Source organism: Salvelinus alpinus, chromosome 7 (assembly GCF_045679555.1).
Source record: "Salvelinus alpinus chromosome 7, SLU_Salpinus.1, whole genome shotgun sequence".
Taxonomy (NCBI): Eukaryota; Metazoa; Chordata; class Actinopteri; order Salmoniformes; family Salmonidae; genus Salvelinus; species Salvelinus alpinus.
The window spans coordinates 4,776,471-4,791,965 of NC_092092.1; the positions used below are offsets into that span (position 1 = coordinate 4,776,471).

General features: G+C 43.4%; 2 protein-coding genes across 5 annotated transcripts in view; one reads left to right on the forward strand and one right to left on the reverse strand.

Annotated features, from left to right (window-relative positions):
- LOC139580337 (cystatin-like) overlaps positions 1-15,495 on the forward strand; it is a 126,271-nt gene that overhangs the window by 54,155 nt on the left and 56,621 nt on the right. For both annotated transcript variants that reach the window (XM_071408893.1, XM_071408892.1), the window contains exons 2-3: positions 17-110; positions 235-328. In XM_071408893.1, coding sequence (XP_071264994.1) covers positions 17-110; positions 235-328 — 188 coding nt within the window. The remainder of the gene's footprint in view (positions 1-16; positions 111-234; positions 329-15,495) is intronic.
- Positions 13,372-15,495, reverse strand: part of LOC139580339 (cystatin-like) — a 68,765-nt gene continuing 66,641 nt past the window's right edge. For all 3 annotated transcript variants that reach the window (XM_071408899.1, XM_071408900.1, XM_071408901.1), the window contains exons 2-3: positions 14,279-14,380; positions 13,372-13,684 (exon numbers count right to left, since the gene is read on the reverse strand). In XM_071408899.1, the coding sequence (XP_071265000.1) occupies positions 13,604-13,684; positions 14,279-14,380 (183 nt within the window). In that variant the 3' untranslated portion in view covers positions 13,372-13,603. The remainder of the gene's footprint in view (positions 13,685-14,278; positions 14,381-15,495) is intronic.

Here is a 15,495-nt window from a genome sequence, read left to right on the forward strand (position 1 = left end):
ACGACCCCGCTACCAGAGACGCGCTGCAGTTCGCCGTGGCCGAATACAACAAGGGAACAAACGACCCGTATGTTTGGCAGGTGGCCAAGGTTGTCAAAGCTCAGAAACAGGTCAGTCCTTTTTGTTAATCTTTTTATCAGTTTTACGAAGACACAATGTTGGTCATTCATTTGTATAGCATAGTTTCCACGGTTGAAATATCTTAATGAATTTATTAACGCACCCCGCTACCAGAGACGCGCTGCAGTTCGCCGTGGCCGAATACAACAAGGGAACAAACGACCCGTATGTTTGGCAGGTGGCCAAGGTTGTCAAAGCTCAGAAACAGGTCAGTCCTTTTTGTTAATCTTTTTATCAGTTTTACGAAGACACAATGTTGGTCATTCATTTGTATAGCATAGTTTCCACGGTTGAAATATCTTAATGAATTTATTAACGCACTCCATTTACTCTGAATGCGGCAGAATGTTCAATGTTTTAGTTAATGTACGACACCTGTCGAATAGGACCGGTGTCAGTAAACGTCGCCCAAAACCCAGTTTGTTGCCAGCAACAGTCATCAACACTCTAAACATGAGGACAGCTGACCAACTCTGCTAGGCAGTGGCGTAAACATGTTAAAGTACTAAAGTCATTTTTTGGCTGTTTTTACTTTACTATTTGATGACTTACTCCATACATTTTCCCTGACACCCAAAAGTGCTCGTTACATTTCAAATGCTTAGCAGGACAGAAATGGTAAAGTTCCCTTATCAAGAGATCATCCCTACTACTCTACTCTGGCATACTCATTAAACACTAATGCTTAGTTAATTAATTGTTGGCGTGTGCCTCTGCCTATCCATTAATGACAAACAATAGACGTGATCTCTGGTTTGCTTAATTTAAGGAACGTGAAATGATTTTATACTAACTCAAGTAGTATTTTTACTGGGTAACTAACGAGTCATTTCAGTACAAAAAAAAAAAACAAAAAAAAGTAGTAATGTAAGTCGCTCTGGATAAGAGCGTCTGCTAAATGACTTAAATGTAAATGTTAAATGATTTTCTTCACTCTAGCTCAAGTGTGATTTGGGTACTTGTTCCACTGCTGCTAGGGCGAGTAAAATGGTCAGTGAGGTGTACACTAATTTGTCTCCGGAAGTAGCTAGCAAGCTAACCAACTACAGTTCAATCGCACCGACAATTGTTTGAATGTTAAATGACGAGACCGAGGCATTGATGCGAGTAACCAGTCTTGTTCAGTACATTGCAATACCTCCGGTTATCTCAAGCACACCGGTAAAAAACACTGGACTTGCAGTAATTAACATTTACCAACAGATGGCATCACTGTGCCATTATACACCGTAACAATCTAATTGCATTTTGGTGGTCATTTCCAATGGAACGCTGCATGTGTGTGGTGCATATTTGTATTTATTGAACGTATGCGTTGATGGCTCTACAAATGGTAGAAAGTGAATGTAACTTGTTGCGCACATCTAGATGCTGTCGGTGTGGTCGAGACGTTAACCTGGGTGCTTGACTGCTATTGTAATGTCTGAATGCTTGGATCAAGCCTGGGCTAAATTCCCAATCTGGCCCTCAAACCATCATGGTCACCTAATAATCCCCAGTTTATAATTGGCTCATTCATCCCCCTCTCCCCTGTAACTATTCCCCAGGTCGTTGCTGCAAATGAGAATGTGTTCTCAGTCAACTTACCTGGTAAAATAACGGTAAAAAAAAAAAAAAAAAAAAAAATCACAGCAACACCCTCTGAATTACATGGACAATCTGACGACACTGCATTTATGAACGCCCAGACGGCGCTCTGGACGTCGAGTTAATTTAGGTATACACAACATCTACTTTATACAATTGTGTTGTTGAATAGGCCTTAGCTTGGCTTGAAGGTTATTTCTACCGTATGCATTAAGTGCTAATGTCTGGGAAGCCGGTGTTTGGAGGATATATTGGCACAGGGGTTCGTCGAGGGCCGGCAACCATGCCAATATATCCTCAACACTGGCTTCGAGGGCATTGTCACTTTTTATACGGGTTACCAACAGTCAATTATTGAATGACATTTGATTGACACACCAACTTTATTTTGGTAAGTTGTCATACTATTTCGTACTTCCACGAGATGTAGTAACGTCACAAACATAAGGTTGCTACCCAATCCGGCTGGTCGTTTGTGCTATCGGCTCAGTTGCAGGAGATGCGACTCAGTCATTGAGCTTTCTAATGTATTCATAAATGAATAACTAGAACAGGTTCCTCATTCAAGATGGGTGATTCTATGTCTGTGGTCTGACGTGCTGACCATCCTCTGCTTACAGGTGGTAGCTGGGATGAAGTACATCTTCACAGTGCTGATGGCCAGGACCTTGTGCAGGAAGGGAGGTGTGGAGAAGGACTGCGCTGTGGCCCCAGCTGTGGTAAGGACCACAAGGCTAGCCTGGTCCCAGATCTGTTTGTGTTAACACTGGCACTTCAGCTCAGTGCTTCCTACATGTACAGCTTAAGAATGGTCCATTTTTAGTTTATAACCTGTTACCAACAGTGAACACATTGGTAACCAATAAACTACTTATTAACTGTTAGTAAATCCTACTTGTAACATGTTACCCATTTCACTATTGGTTCAGTATTGAGTTGTTTGCAAAGGGAAGTTTCAGGTGACATTTCCATAGACGAATGTCTGTTGGCAGTGTTTAAGAGCATCAAAACCATGATTCATTGTGGGTACATTTTGCCTGACTACTCTACAAATAATAAAATTGTTTATGATGTAAGGTGATTTGTAGGTCAGGCAGTCAGATGCAATGTCCAACAAACCTTTTGTCAGGTGTTATGCTGCTGAAGGGGTGTGACCATACCAACTCGTGTTGCTTCCTGTTTCCTCAGACCTACCAGTGCATCTTTGAGGTGTGGAGCCGCCCCTGGCTGGGAGCGCTCCAGTTGATCAAGCAAGCCTGCGAGGAGTAAAGACTTCAATTGTCTAGTCTACCCAGTTAATATTTATTACCAGTGGTGTTAGTCTTACCTAAGCAGATCTACCTCATCTATGATGTATTCAGAGAATCCAACTCATTTTCCTACTTATTGCATTCCCACACCAATATAGCACTTAAAATAAGAACTGCTGTGTTGATGAATGTTTGTCAGCGCTATGCAACAGTGTAACTAAATAAAACATGTTTCGTTACATTTACATGTTTCATTTTGTTGCCAGATGAACTAATCTTAGACCCATTATTTTGTGAAAAAATAGTTAAATGTTGATAAATATAACGTTCGGTCACCCGCCCAATGATTCACAGGACAGACCAATGTTAAAAAGGCTCATGCATTCAACATGGAGGTTGTCCATCACAACCTCTAAATAGGTCAGAAGGGACTACTGAAAAGGTGTTGGCTATTTATGCAGTATTATAAACTGGGTGGTTGGTGCCCTGAATGCTGATTGGCTGACAGCCGTGGTGTATCGGGCTATAACTTATTTTTACTGGTCTAATTACGGTGGTAGCTAGTTATTAATAGCAGTAAGGCACCTCAGATTTGTTATGGCCAATATACCACAACCCCCTTGGGCATTATTACTCTTAGGAAGTGTTTGTATGCAGGCTATAGCTGTGACTTGACATCAAATTTGTCTTATGCTCCAAAAACATGTGTAAACCTTACAGTGCAATGCTTACTAGTCCCTAACCAACAATGCGGTTTAAAAACATAAAGAGCAACAGTAAAACAACAATAGCAAGGCTATATATACAGGGGGTACCATTTAGTGGAGGTAATTGGCTTGTGATAAATCAGTCTACTGCAGTGCTGAATAACTGCTTAACTGTCAGTGATGCCTTCTGCTTGGCAAATAACTGAAATCGATCTTAAATTGGTTATACACAATGGTGGTGTTAGTGTCTTGGCTTCATACAAGACTACAGACTCATATCATTCAAATTAGGCTATTTTTGATATTTTCAGCCTGGCATTCAAGAAAAGTAGGACAACAAAACTTTAAAATGTAAATAAGCTTCTGAAAGTTATAACCACTAGCGGGCCTACAGCTAAAACCCCCACTACTGGGCCTACAGCTAAAACCCCCACTACTGGGCCTACAGCTAAAACCCCCACTACTGGGCCTACAGCTAAAACCCCCACTACTGGGCCTACAGCTAAAACCCCCACTAGTGGGCCTACAGCTAAAACCCCCACTAGTGGGCCTACAGCTAAAACCCCCACTAGTGGGCCTACAGCTAAAACCCCCACTAGTGGGCCTACAGCTAATACCCCCACTAGTGGGCCTACAGCTAATACCCCCACTAGTGGGCCTACAGCTAAAACCCCCACTAGTGGGCCTACAGCTAATACCCCCACTAGTGGGCCTACAGCTAATACCCCCACTAGTGGGCCTACAGCTAATACCCCCACTAGTGGGCCTACAGCTAATACCCCCACTAGTGGGCCTACAGCTAATACCCCCACTAGTGGGCCTACAGCTAAATACCCCCACTAGTGGGCCTACAGCTAAATACCCCCACTAGTGGGCCTACAGCTAAAACCCCCACTAGTGGGCCTACAGCTAAAACCCCCACTAGTGGGCCTACAGCTAAAACCCCCACTAGTGGGCCTACAGCTAATACCCCCACTAGTGGGCCTACAGCTAAAAAAAAAAACCCCACTAGTGGGCCTACAGCTAAAAAAAAAAAAAACACTAGTGGGCCTACAGCTAAAACCCCCCCACCTAGAAGGCCTACAGCTAAAACCCCCCCACCTAGAAGGCCTACAGCTAAAACCCCCCCACCTAGAAGGCCTACAGCTAAAACCCCCCCACCTAGAAGGCCTACAGCTAAAACCCCCCCACCTAGAAGGCCTACAGCTAAAACCCCCCCACCTAGAAGGCCTACAGCTAAAACCCCCCCACCTAGAAGGCCTACAGCTAAAACCCCCCCACCTAGAAGGCCTACAGCTAAAAACCCCCCACCTAGAAGGCCTACAGCTAAAAACCCCCCACCTAGAAGGCCTACAGCTAAAAAAAAAACACCTAGAAGGCCTACAGCTAAAAACCCCCCACCTAGAAGGCCTACAGCTAAAACCCCCCCACCTAGAAGGCCTACAGCTAAAACCCCCCCACCTAGAAGGCCTACAGCTAAAACCCCCCCACCTAGAAGGCCTACAGCTAAAACCCCCCCCACCTAGAAGGCCTACAGCTAAAACCCCCCCCACCTAGAAGGCCTACAGCTAAAACCCACCCCCCACCTAGAAGGCCTACAGCTAAAAACCCCCCACCTAGAAGGCCTACAGCTAAAAACCCCCCACCTAGAAGGCCTACAGCTAAAACCCCCCCACCTAGAAGGCCTACAGCTAAAACCCCCCCACCTAGAAGGCCTACAGCTAAAACCCCCCCACCTAGAAGGCCTACAGCTAAAACCCCCCCACCTAGAAGGCCTACAGCTAAAACCCCCCCACCTAGAAGGCCTACAGCTAAAAAACCCCACCTAGAAGGCCTACAGCTAAAAAAAAACACCTAGAAGGCCTACAGCTAAAAAAAAAACACCCTAGAAGGCCTACAGCTAAAAACAAAACACCTAGAAGGCCTACAGCTAAAAACCCCCCACCTAGAAGGCCTACAGCTAAAAACCCCCACCTAGAAGGCCTAGAAGGCCTACAGCTAAAAAAAAAAGAAACCCCCCCACCTAGAAGGCCTACAGCTAAAAACCCCCCACCTAGAAGGCCTACAGCTAAAAACCCCCCACCTAGAAGGCCTACAGCTAAAAACCCCCCACCTAGAAGGCCTACAGCTAAAAACCCCCCACCTAGAAGGCCTACAGCTAAAAACCCCCCACCTAGAAGGCCTACAGCTAAAAAAAAAAACACCTAGAAGGCCTACAGCTAAAAACCCCCCACCTAGAAGGCCTACAGCTAAAAAAAAAAACACCTAGAAGGCCTACAGCTAAAAAAAAAAACACCTAGAAGGCCTACAGCTAAAAAAAAAAAAAACACCTAGAAGGCCTACAGCTAAAAACCCCCCACCTAGAAGGCCTACAGCTAAAAACCCCCCACCTAGAAGGCCTACAGCTAAAACCCCCCCACCTAGAAGGCCTACAGCTAAAACCCCCCCACCTAGAAGGCCTACAGCTAAAAAAAAAAAACACCTAGAAGGCCTACAGCTAAAAACCCCCCACCTAGAAGGCCTACAGCTAAAAAAACCCCACCTAGAAGGCCTACAGCTAAAAAAACCCCACCTAGAAGGCCTACAGCTAAAAAAAAAAAAACACCTAGAAGGCCTACAGCTAAAAAAAAAAAAAACACCTAGAAGGCCTACAGCTAAAAACCCCCCACCTAGAAGGCCTACAGCTAAAAACCCCCCACCTAGAAGGCCTACAGCTAAAAAAAAACCACCTAGAAGGCCTACAGCTAAAAAAAACCCACCTAGAAGGCCTACAGCTAAAAAAAAAAACACCTAGAAGGCCTACAGCTAAAAACCCCCCACCTAGAAGGCCTACAGCTAAAAAAAAAAAACCACCTAGAAGGCCTACAGCTAAAAAAAACCCACCTAGAAGGCCTACAGCTAAAAAAAAAAACACCTAGAAGGCCTACAGCTAAAAACCCCGCACCTAGAAGGCCTACAGCTAAAAAAAACCCACCTAGAAGGCCTACAGCTAAAAACCCCCCACTAGAAGGCCTACAGCTAAAAAAACCCCGCCTGGAAGGCCTACAGCTAAAAAAACCCCGCCTGGAAGGCCTACAGCTAAAAAACCCCCCGCCCGGAAGGCCTACAGCTAAAAAACCCCCCGCCCGGAAGGCCTACAGCTAAAAAACCCCCGCCCGGAAGGCCTACAGCTAACGCCCTCCCCCCGCCCGGAAGGCCTACAGCTAACGCCCCCCCCCCCCCCCGCCCGGAAGGCCTACAAATCAAATGTCACATACACATGGTTAGCAGATGTTAATATGAGTGCAGCGAAGTGCTTGTGCTTCCGACAGTGCAGTAATATCTAACAATTCCCCAACTACTTAATACACACATCTAAAGGGGTGAATGAGAATATGTACATATAAATATATGGCCGAGCGGCATAGGCAATGTGCAATAGACGGTACAAAATACAGTATAAACATGAGTAATGTAAGATATGCAAACATTAACGTGACTAGTGATCCAGTTGTTAAAGTGGCCAGTGATTGGGTCTCCATGTAGGCAGCAGCCCCTCTAAATTAGTGATGGCTGTTTAGCGGTCTGATGGCCTTGAGATAGAAGCTGTTCAGAGGGGTAGAAGTGGGCTAACTTTCCAGTGCCTAACTATACAACCTTATGAATCATACTTTGTTTACACTGTGCTGTAGGTGTCTGGATTCCTGCATAGTATCAATAGAAGTAAACCAAGCACGTTGGAAATAGTTGTCGACAGCTGGTCTGATTTTAAGGTTATTTTTTTGCAGACCAGATACAAAGGTAAGATTCATGGTGTCACATAAGGTACACGAGTTTGGCATATGTCACATTTTGTAATCGTTTAGATTCTGTCATGTCAAGTTTGTCATATCACTTCAATAAAAAGCCCTTTATGAATACATTTAGTCTTCATTATTAGAACAAACGGGACAGAGTTCATGAAAAAAAAATATCTTTCTTCTGCATGGATGAAGAGAACTTGAAAATAATGGTGACTGAAGAAAATGCAGTTGACTGGAGCACATTTCCTCATGGGGGGAAAGAGTAACTAACTTGTCAATGCATTTCATTTAGGCAGTGCAGTTATTTAATTGCCTGCGTCTGAAATGGCACCCTATTTCCTGCACAGTGCACTACGTTTTACCAGAGCTCCATGGGCCCTGGTCAAAGTACTGTACTATATAGTGAATAGGGTGCCATTTCAGACTCAGCCAATTAAATAAATAGTTTGTGCTGGGTAAGAAGAAACTAATGCTTATCCTACAGGGTTTGATATGAGCCCATATTAAAAGAAGTGTCCTTGTCTAGAAAGGTCAATATGACAAGTTTTGCCTTGCTACTAGTGGTTATAGCGTTGGGCCAGTAAACGGAAGGTTGCTGGATCGAATCCCCGAGCTGACAAGGTAGAAATCTGTCATTCAACATACTTAGAATGTTACTTGGTAATATGGTGCTGCTAGTGATAGACAACGAGAGTCAAATCTGCATTAAAACTGGTTTCAATTATTCTGCAGTGATTTGTCGTCTGCCATCGGGGGCAGTTTAGGTTTCTTGTGTTTTTCAGTCCTTTGCAGATAGTCGTTGCTGGAGAACTGTTGCTCTAGCCGTACACCTGCAGTCCTCCTCACATCCATTGATGTAGGATGCGATACTGTCTGTGTAGTCATGTATGTTGGCATTGTTGTCCTTGAATATGTTCCAATCCGTGGTGTCTAGGTCCTTTTAACTCCCCAATGACCTTGTCAGTCCATTTCCACACCGTTTATTTGACAGGCTTGGTGGTTTTTAGTTTCTGTCTATGCAGGGATGATGTGTAGTATTACATGGTCATTGTTGTATGCCCCTTTAATAGTGCTGTCATAATGGTCTGAGTTCCCAAGGGGACAGCGTGGTATGCCCCTTTAATAGTGCTGTAAACATGGTCTGAGTTCCCAAGGGACAGCGTGGTATGCCCCTTTAATAGTGCTGTAAACATGGTCTGAGTTCTGCAAGGGACAGCGTGGTATGCCCCTTTAATAGTGCTGTAAACATGGTCTGAGTTCCCAAGGGGACAGCGTGGTATGCCCCTTTAATAGTGCTGTAAACATGGTCTGAGTTCTGCATGGGACAGAGTGGTATGCCCCTTTAATAGTGCTGTAAACATGGTCTGAGTTCCCAAGGGGACAGCGTGGTATGCCCCTTTAATAGTGCTGTAAACATGGTCTGAGTTCTGCAAGGGACAGCGTGGTATGCCCCTTTAATAGTGCTGTAAACATAGTCTGAATTCTGCAAGGGACAGCGTGGTATGCCCCTTTTAATAGTGCTGTAAACATGGTCTGAGTTCTGCAAGGGACAGCGTGGTATGCCCCTTTTAATAGTGCTGTAAACATGGTCTGAGTTCCCAAGGGGACAGCGTGGTATGCCCCTTGTTCAACATTTTATCCAGTTGTTTTTATCTTGGAAGTTCCTGTTGAAGGTTGATGTGGTTAAAATCCCCCATGATGGACAAAATAGAATCTGGGTATTTCCTTTCCACCTCTGTGATCTGATCAGCCAATAGCTGTTGCTCTGTGTGTGCACAGCTGTGATCTGATCAGCCAATAGCTGTTAAGTTGTGTGTGCACAAGCGCTCGGCGAGATGTAGACTCCAAACAGAATTACTTGAGGCAATTACCTTACCTTGCGAGGATAACAGCACTGACCCTTATTCTAAAATGTTTTAAGTGATTTGAGAACATATTGGGAGGAATCTTAGACCATTCCTCCATACAGAATCTTTCCAGATCTTTGATAGCTTTTGCCTGTGCTCTTCAATTCTAACCACAGAGTTTCAATGGGGTTCAAGTCTGGAGACTGAGATGTCCATTGCAAAATGTTGATTCCGGGGTCAATTAGTCCTTTCTTTATGGATTTTGTTGTGTGCTTGAGGTTATTGTCCAGATGGAAGATTCACTTGCTGCCAAGTTTCAGCTTCCTGTCAGAGGAAACTGGTCCTGGTCCACTGGTCCTGGGGCCCTTGTTAAAGGCCCAGTGCAATCAAAATGTGTTTTTTCCTGTGTTAACTACACTGCTCAAAAAAATAAAGGGAACACTTAAACAACACAATGTAACTCCAAGTCAATCACACTTCTGTGAAATCAAACTGTCCACTTAGGAAGCAACACTGATTGACAATAAATTTCACATGCTGTTGTGCAAATGGAATAGACAAAAGGTGGAAATTATAGGCAATTAGCAAGACACCCCCAAAAAAGGAGTGATTCTGCAGGTGGTGACCACAGACCACTTCTCAGTTCCTATGCTTCCTGGGTGATGTTTTGGTCACTTTTGAATGCTGGCGGTGCTCTCACTCTAGTGGTAGCATGAGACGGAGTCTACAACCCACACAAGTGGCTCAGGTAGTGCAGTTCATCCAGGATGGCACATCAATGCGAGCTGTGGCAAAAAGGTTTGCTGTGTCTGTCAGCGTAGTGTCCAGAGCATGGAGGCGCTACCAGGAGACAGGACAGTACATCAGGAGACGTGGAGGAGGCCGTAGGAGGGCAACAACCCAGCAGCAGGACCGCTACCTCCGCCTTTGTGCAAGGAGGTGCACTGCCAGCGCCCTGCAAAATGACCTCCAGCAGGCCACAAATGTGCACAGTTAGTTTTTTTGTTAAATGGTGAACACAATATGGTGCAATGACAAGTGGAGGGGCAGAAGGTGTAGTGATCTTCTTCTGTTGGCACTCCAAAAGGTCCCAGATACATCACAAATGGTCCTTTTGTTCGATAATGTCCTTCTTTATATCCATAAAAACTAAGTTTAGCTGGCGCGCTTCAGTCAATTATCCATCCAGTTTCCCTCCATCAAAATGTATACAAAAATAATCCCAAACGTTATTAATAAACTTTTCCAAACAACTCAAACAACGTTTATAATCAAACCTTAGGTACCCTAATACGTAAATAAACGATCAAATTTAAGATGAAGAATCGTTATTGTCTTTACCGGAGAAAAATACCAAAGAACGCGCTCTCGTCCATGCGCATGGAAACACTACAGCCAAAATGGGAGCCACCTAGAAAAACTCAAATTTCTGGCAAATTTTTCCAAAAAACAGCCTGAAACTCTTTCTAAAGACTGTTGACATCTAGTGGAAGCCCTAGGAACTGCAATCTGGGAGGATTTCACCTTTGAAAAGCCATTGAAAACAGTGGTAGGCTGAATTTTTTTTTTGGGGGGGGGGTGGTTTGTCCTCGAGGTTTCGCCTGCCATATCAGTTCTGTTATACTCACAGACATTATTTTAACAGTTTTAGAAACTTGAGAGTGTTTTCTATCCAAATCTTCCAATTATACCCATATCCTAGCTTCTGGGCCTGAGTAACAGGCAGTTTACTTTGGTTACGCTTTTCATCCGGACGTCAAAATACTGCCCCCTATCCCAAACAAGTTTTAAAGCGTCCTTTGTGTTTTTGTTTATGGTGGGAACGGAGGACTGTTGGTATATTAGGCTGATCCAATGTGCTCTTATGGGGCAAAGTTTTAGTTCAAGTGTCTCTGTTAAATTCGATGACTCATAGTGTTAAGGTTAAATTTACATCCTGGAACTGTAGGGGATTAAATAAAATAGCCAGAATAAAACAGGTAATAAGTAGATTAAAACAACTTCAGGCGAAGATCATATTTTTGCAAGAATCACATCTATTATCTGGCGACGTTCCTAAGATACGCAAGAGGTGGCCTGGGCAGATCGTTGCAGCCTCATGTAGCTCACATGCAAGGGGAGTTATTATTCTTATCACTAAGTCCATATCAGATATTGCAAACAATTTGTGATCCCACCGGCAGATATATTATTATATGGGGTACCTTGCTGTCTGAGCCGTTGGATTTAATTAATGTGTATGGTCCCAACAAAGATGACTCAATTCTTTAATGATTTGTTTTTAAATCTTTCCACACTTCCAGGTAATTATATTGTTGCAGGGGACTTCAATTTCACTTTAGATCCTGTTAACGATCGCACCTCGGGTTCGAACGACTCCCACACCCAATCTTGGAAAACCATACAGAATTTTATGAAGGATTTAAATTTAGAGATTTGGAGAGAAATGAAACCAGATGATGTGGAATACTCCTGTTAATCTAGCACTCACCAGACCTATTCCTGAATCTACATTTGTTTTTTTTATCTCAGCAGCATTACGCTCTAAAAATGGAAGATTGCTTTTATGATAGCATTGTCATCTCTGACCATGCTCCAGCATCTCTTATATATTTCGATTCTAATTTAGTAGGTGACCAACCTAAATGGCTCTTCCAACCAAAATGGCTTCAAGATACAAGTTTTACAGAATACATTGGACAGCAAATTGACCTATACTTTTCAATTGATACAACACAGACGTCAGCTTGTACTATAATATCTTATGCTTCACTGAGTCGTGGCTGAACGACGACACTATCAACATAGAGCTGGCTGGTGATACGCTGTACGGGCAGGATAGAATAGAGGTGTCTGGTAAGACATGGGGCGGCGGACAATGTATTTTTGTAAATAACAGCTGGTGCATTATATCTATGGAAGTCTCGAGCTATTGCTCGCCTGAGGTAGAGTTTCTCATGATAAGCTGTAGACCACACTACCTACCTAGAGAGTTTCTGTATTTTCCGTAGCTGTTTACATACCACCACAGACTGAGGCTGGCACTAAGACAGCATTGAATGAGCTGTATTCCACCACAAGCAAACAAGAAAACGCTCACCCAGAGGCGGCACTCCTAGAAGCCGTGGACTTCAATGCAGGGAAACTTAAATCCGTTTTACCAAATTTCTATCAGCATGTTAAAATGTGCAACCAGAGGGGGAAAAAAAAAAAACTCTGGACCGCCTATACTTCACACACAGAGACACATAGCTCTCCATCGCTGACCATAATGCTATCCTCATGATTCCTGCTTCCAAGAAAAAATTAAAGCAGGAAGCACCAGTGACTAGATCAATTAAAAAGTTCGTCAGATGAAGCAGATGCTAAGCTACAGGACTGTTTTGCTAGCACAGACTGGAATATGTTCCCGGGATTCCTTCGATGGCATTGAGGAGTACAGCACATCAGTCATTGGCTTCATCAATAAGTGCATTGATGACGTCGTCCACACAGTGACCGTACGTACATACCCCAAGCAGAAGCCATGGATTACGCAAAACACCAGGCTCAACGTCAACACTGAAGAGGCGACTCCGGGATGTTGGCCTTCTAAGCAGAGTTGCAAAGAAACCCATCAGACTGGCCAATAAAAAGAAAAGATTAAGATGGGCAAAAGAACACAGAAACTATGTAGAAGGCCAGCGTCACAGAGTCAAACTGACAGAGCTGGAGGGGTATCTGCAGAGAAGAATGGGAGAAAAGCCCCGTTAATACTGGTGTGCCACGCTTGTCGAGTCATACAAGACTAGAGACTGTAGTGGCTGCTTCAAAGTACTGAGTAAAGGGTCTGAAAACTGAATATCTATGCAAGTGTGATATCAATTTCATTTTTAATACATATGCAACAGTCTAAACCCGTTTCTGCTTTGTGTAGAATGCATGAGCCTTTATTAAACGTATGCTGTCCATCATGTCCTGTGAATCATTGGGTGTGACTGACCGAGGGTTATATTTCTCAACCTTGTGCTATTGTCACAAAACGTGTCCATCTAAGATTTGTTCATCTGGCAACAACATGGAAGTAAATAACCACATGTAGATGTAACAAACCATTTCTTTATGTAGTTCAACTGTTGCATAGAGTTTACAAACCATTTTAATACTACATTTTCAAAACAGAAGTTATTTTATTAGTGTGGGAATGCATAAAGTTAGAAAATTATTAGTTGGATTCTTGTTTATGATATATTTCAGAGGTTGACCAGCATTAGTAATACATAACACTAGTTATAGGGAAGACTAGACCAAGTCTTCTCTCCTTTAGGTCTTTACGGCTGGCAGTCATTCTTGATCAACTGGCTCGCTCCCATCCAGGGGCGGCTCCACACCTCAAAGGTGCACTGGTAGGTCTGAGGAAACAGGAAGCAACACGAGTTGGTATGATCACACCCCTTCAGCAAGCATAACACCTGACAAAAGGTTTGTTGGACATTGCAGTCTGCTGCCTGAGCTACAAATCACATCATAAACAAATGTATTATTTGTAGAGTAGTCAGACAAAATGTACCCACAATGAATCATGGTTTTGATGCTCTCAAACACTGCCAACAGACATTCATCTCTAGAAATGTCACCTGAAACTTCCCTTTGCAAACAAAGCAATTTGTAAAAAAAAAAACAATACTGAACCAATAGTGAAATGGGTAACACGTTACAAGTAGGATTTACTAACAGTTTATAAGTAGTTTATTGGTTACCAATGTGAAACAAAGCAATTTGTAAAAAAAACAATACTGAACCAATAGTGAAATGGGTAACACGTTACAAGTAGGATTTACTAACAGTTTATAAGTAGTTTATTGGTTACCAATGTGATCCCTGTAGGTAACAGGTTATAAACTAAAAATGGACCATTCTTAAGCTGTACATATAGGAAGCACTGAGCTGAAGTGCCAGTGTTAACACAAACAGATCTGGGACCAGGCTGGCCTTGTGGTCCTTACCGCAGCTGGGGCCTGATGCACAGCGCAGTCCTTCACGCCTCCCTTCCTGCACAGGGTCCTGGCCATCTGCACTGTGAAGATGTACTTCATCCCAGCTACCACCTGTAAGCAGAGGATGGTCAGCACGTCAGACCACAGACATAGAAATCCCCCATCTTGAATGAGGAACCTGTTCTAGTGATTCTATTTCTATGGCTAGAACTGAACTACTAAAAAACAGTGCTGATGACTGCATGGTTTAAAAATGAGTCTCCTGCATAATGTCAAGTGAGCATTGTTCACTGAGCCAGAGGGTACATAGGGCAAATGGGCATCTTATAATCACATGAGTCCTAGCGACAATAGGCTCCCATTGTCTCCACTCATCACCAACTATGTAAGGGATCAACGAGGGGCTTTGCGTTCTATGGAAAACAATGAACGACGTGCAAGGTGACAGACACTATAGCGGAGTGGAACTGACCTTACACGGAGTTAAATTATTTCCCAGAGAATGGATAGAACCCCGAGTTGATTATTCCTTTTACATCAAAGCTATAATTTACCACAAGAAGTCTGTTCACCATCCAGCGAAGTAGCTAGCAAGTTGACTAGACGGCTACAGTAGTTGCCGTGGTAACCCAACAGACTTTAGCTAACCATCAAACCTAGCTTGCTATTATGAAAACCAAATTCAACAAGACCAATACTGTTTTCAATTTTGCGTTCAAAAGTAGCTCAAAATAAAATTAAACTATAGCAATTTAATTATATGGTTCAAACATACCCTGCGTTCTAGGGAATTATACAAACGGGTGGGTCTAATACTGGATAAACCGCATTCCAGACATTGTTTATTCCACAAATTAGCACCAGCTAAAGGTAGGAAGTTGACATGCCCATTTAATCTGTTCCATCTGACTGCGCAATCCACTTTCTCCAATCCATATTCTCGTAAACCCAGCCAGGCAGTTTATAAACTTGATCCACTGTAAAAAATCTCCCATTTCTTTTAGACCGGTATTTGATTTTCAACAGCGGAAATTTGTATAAACATTGCTGTCTGTCTCCAGCATCGGGAAGAGAGTTTCACAGCCAGTCGAAATCATGAAGCAGCTGGTGTAAAGTGTTGCTTCCGTCCCTCTCCTCACCCCTACCTGGGCTCGAACCAGGGACCCTGTGCACACAACAACTGCCTCCCACAAAGCATCGTTACCTATCGCTCCACAAAAACCACT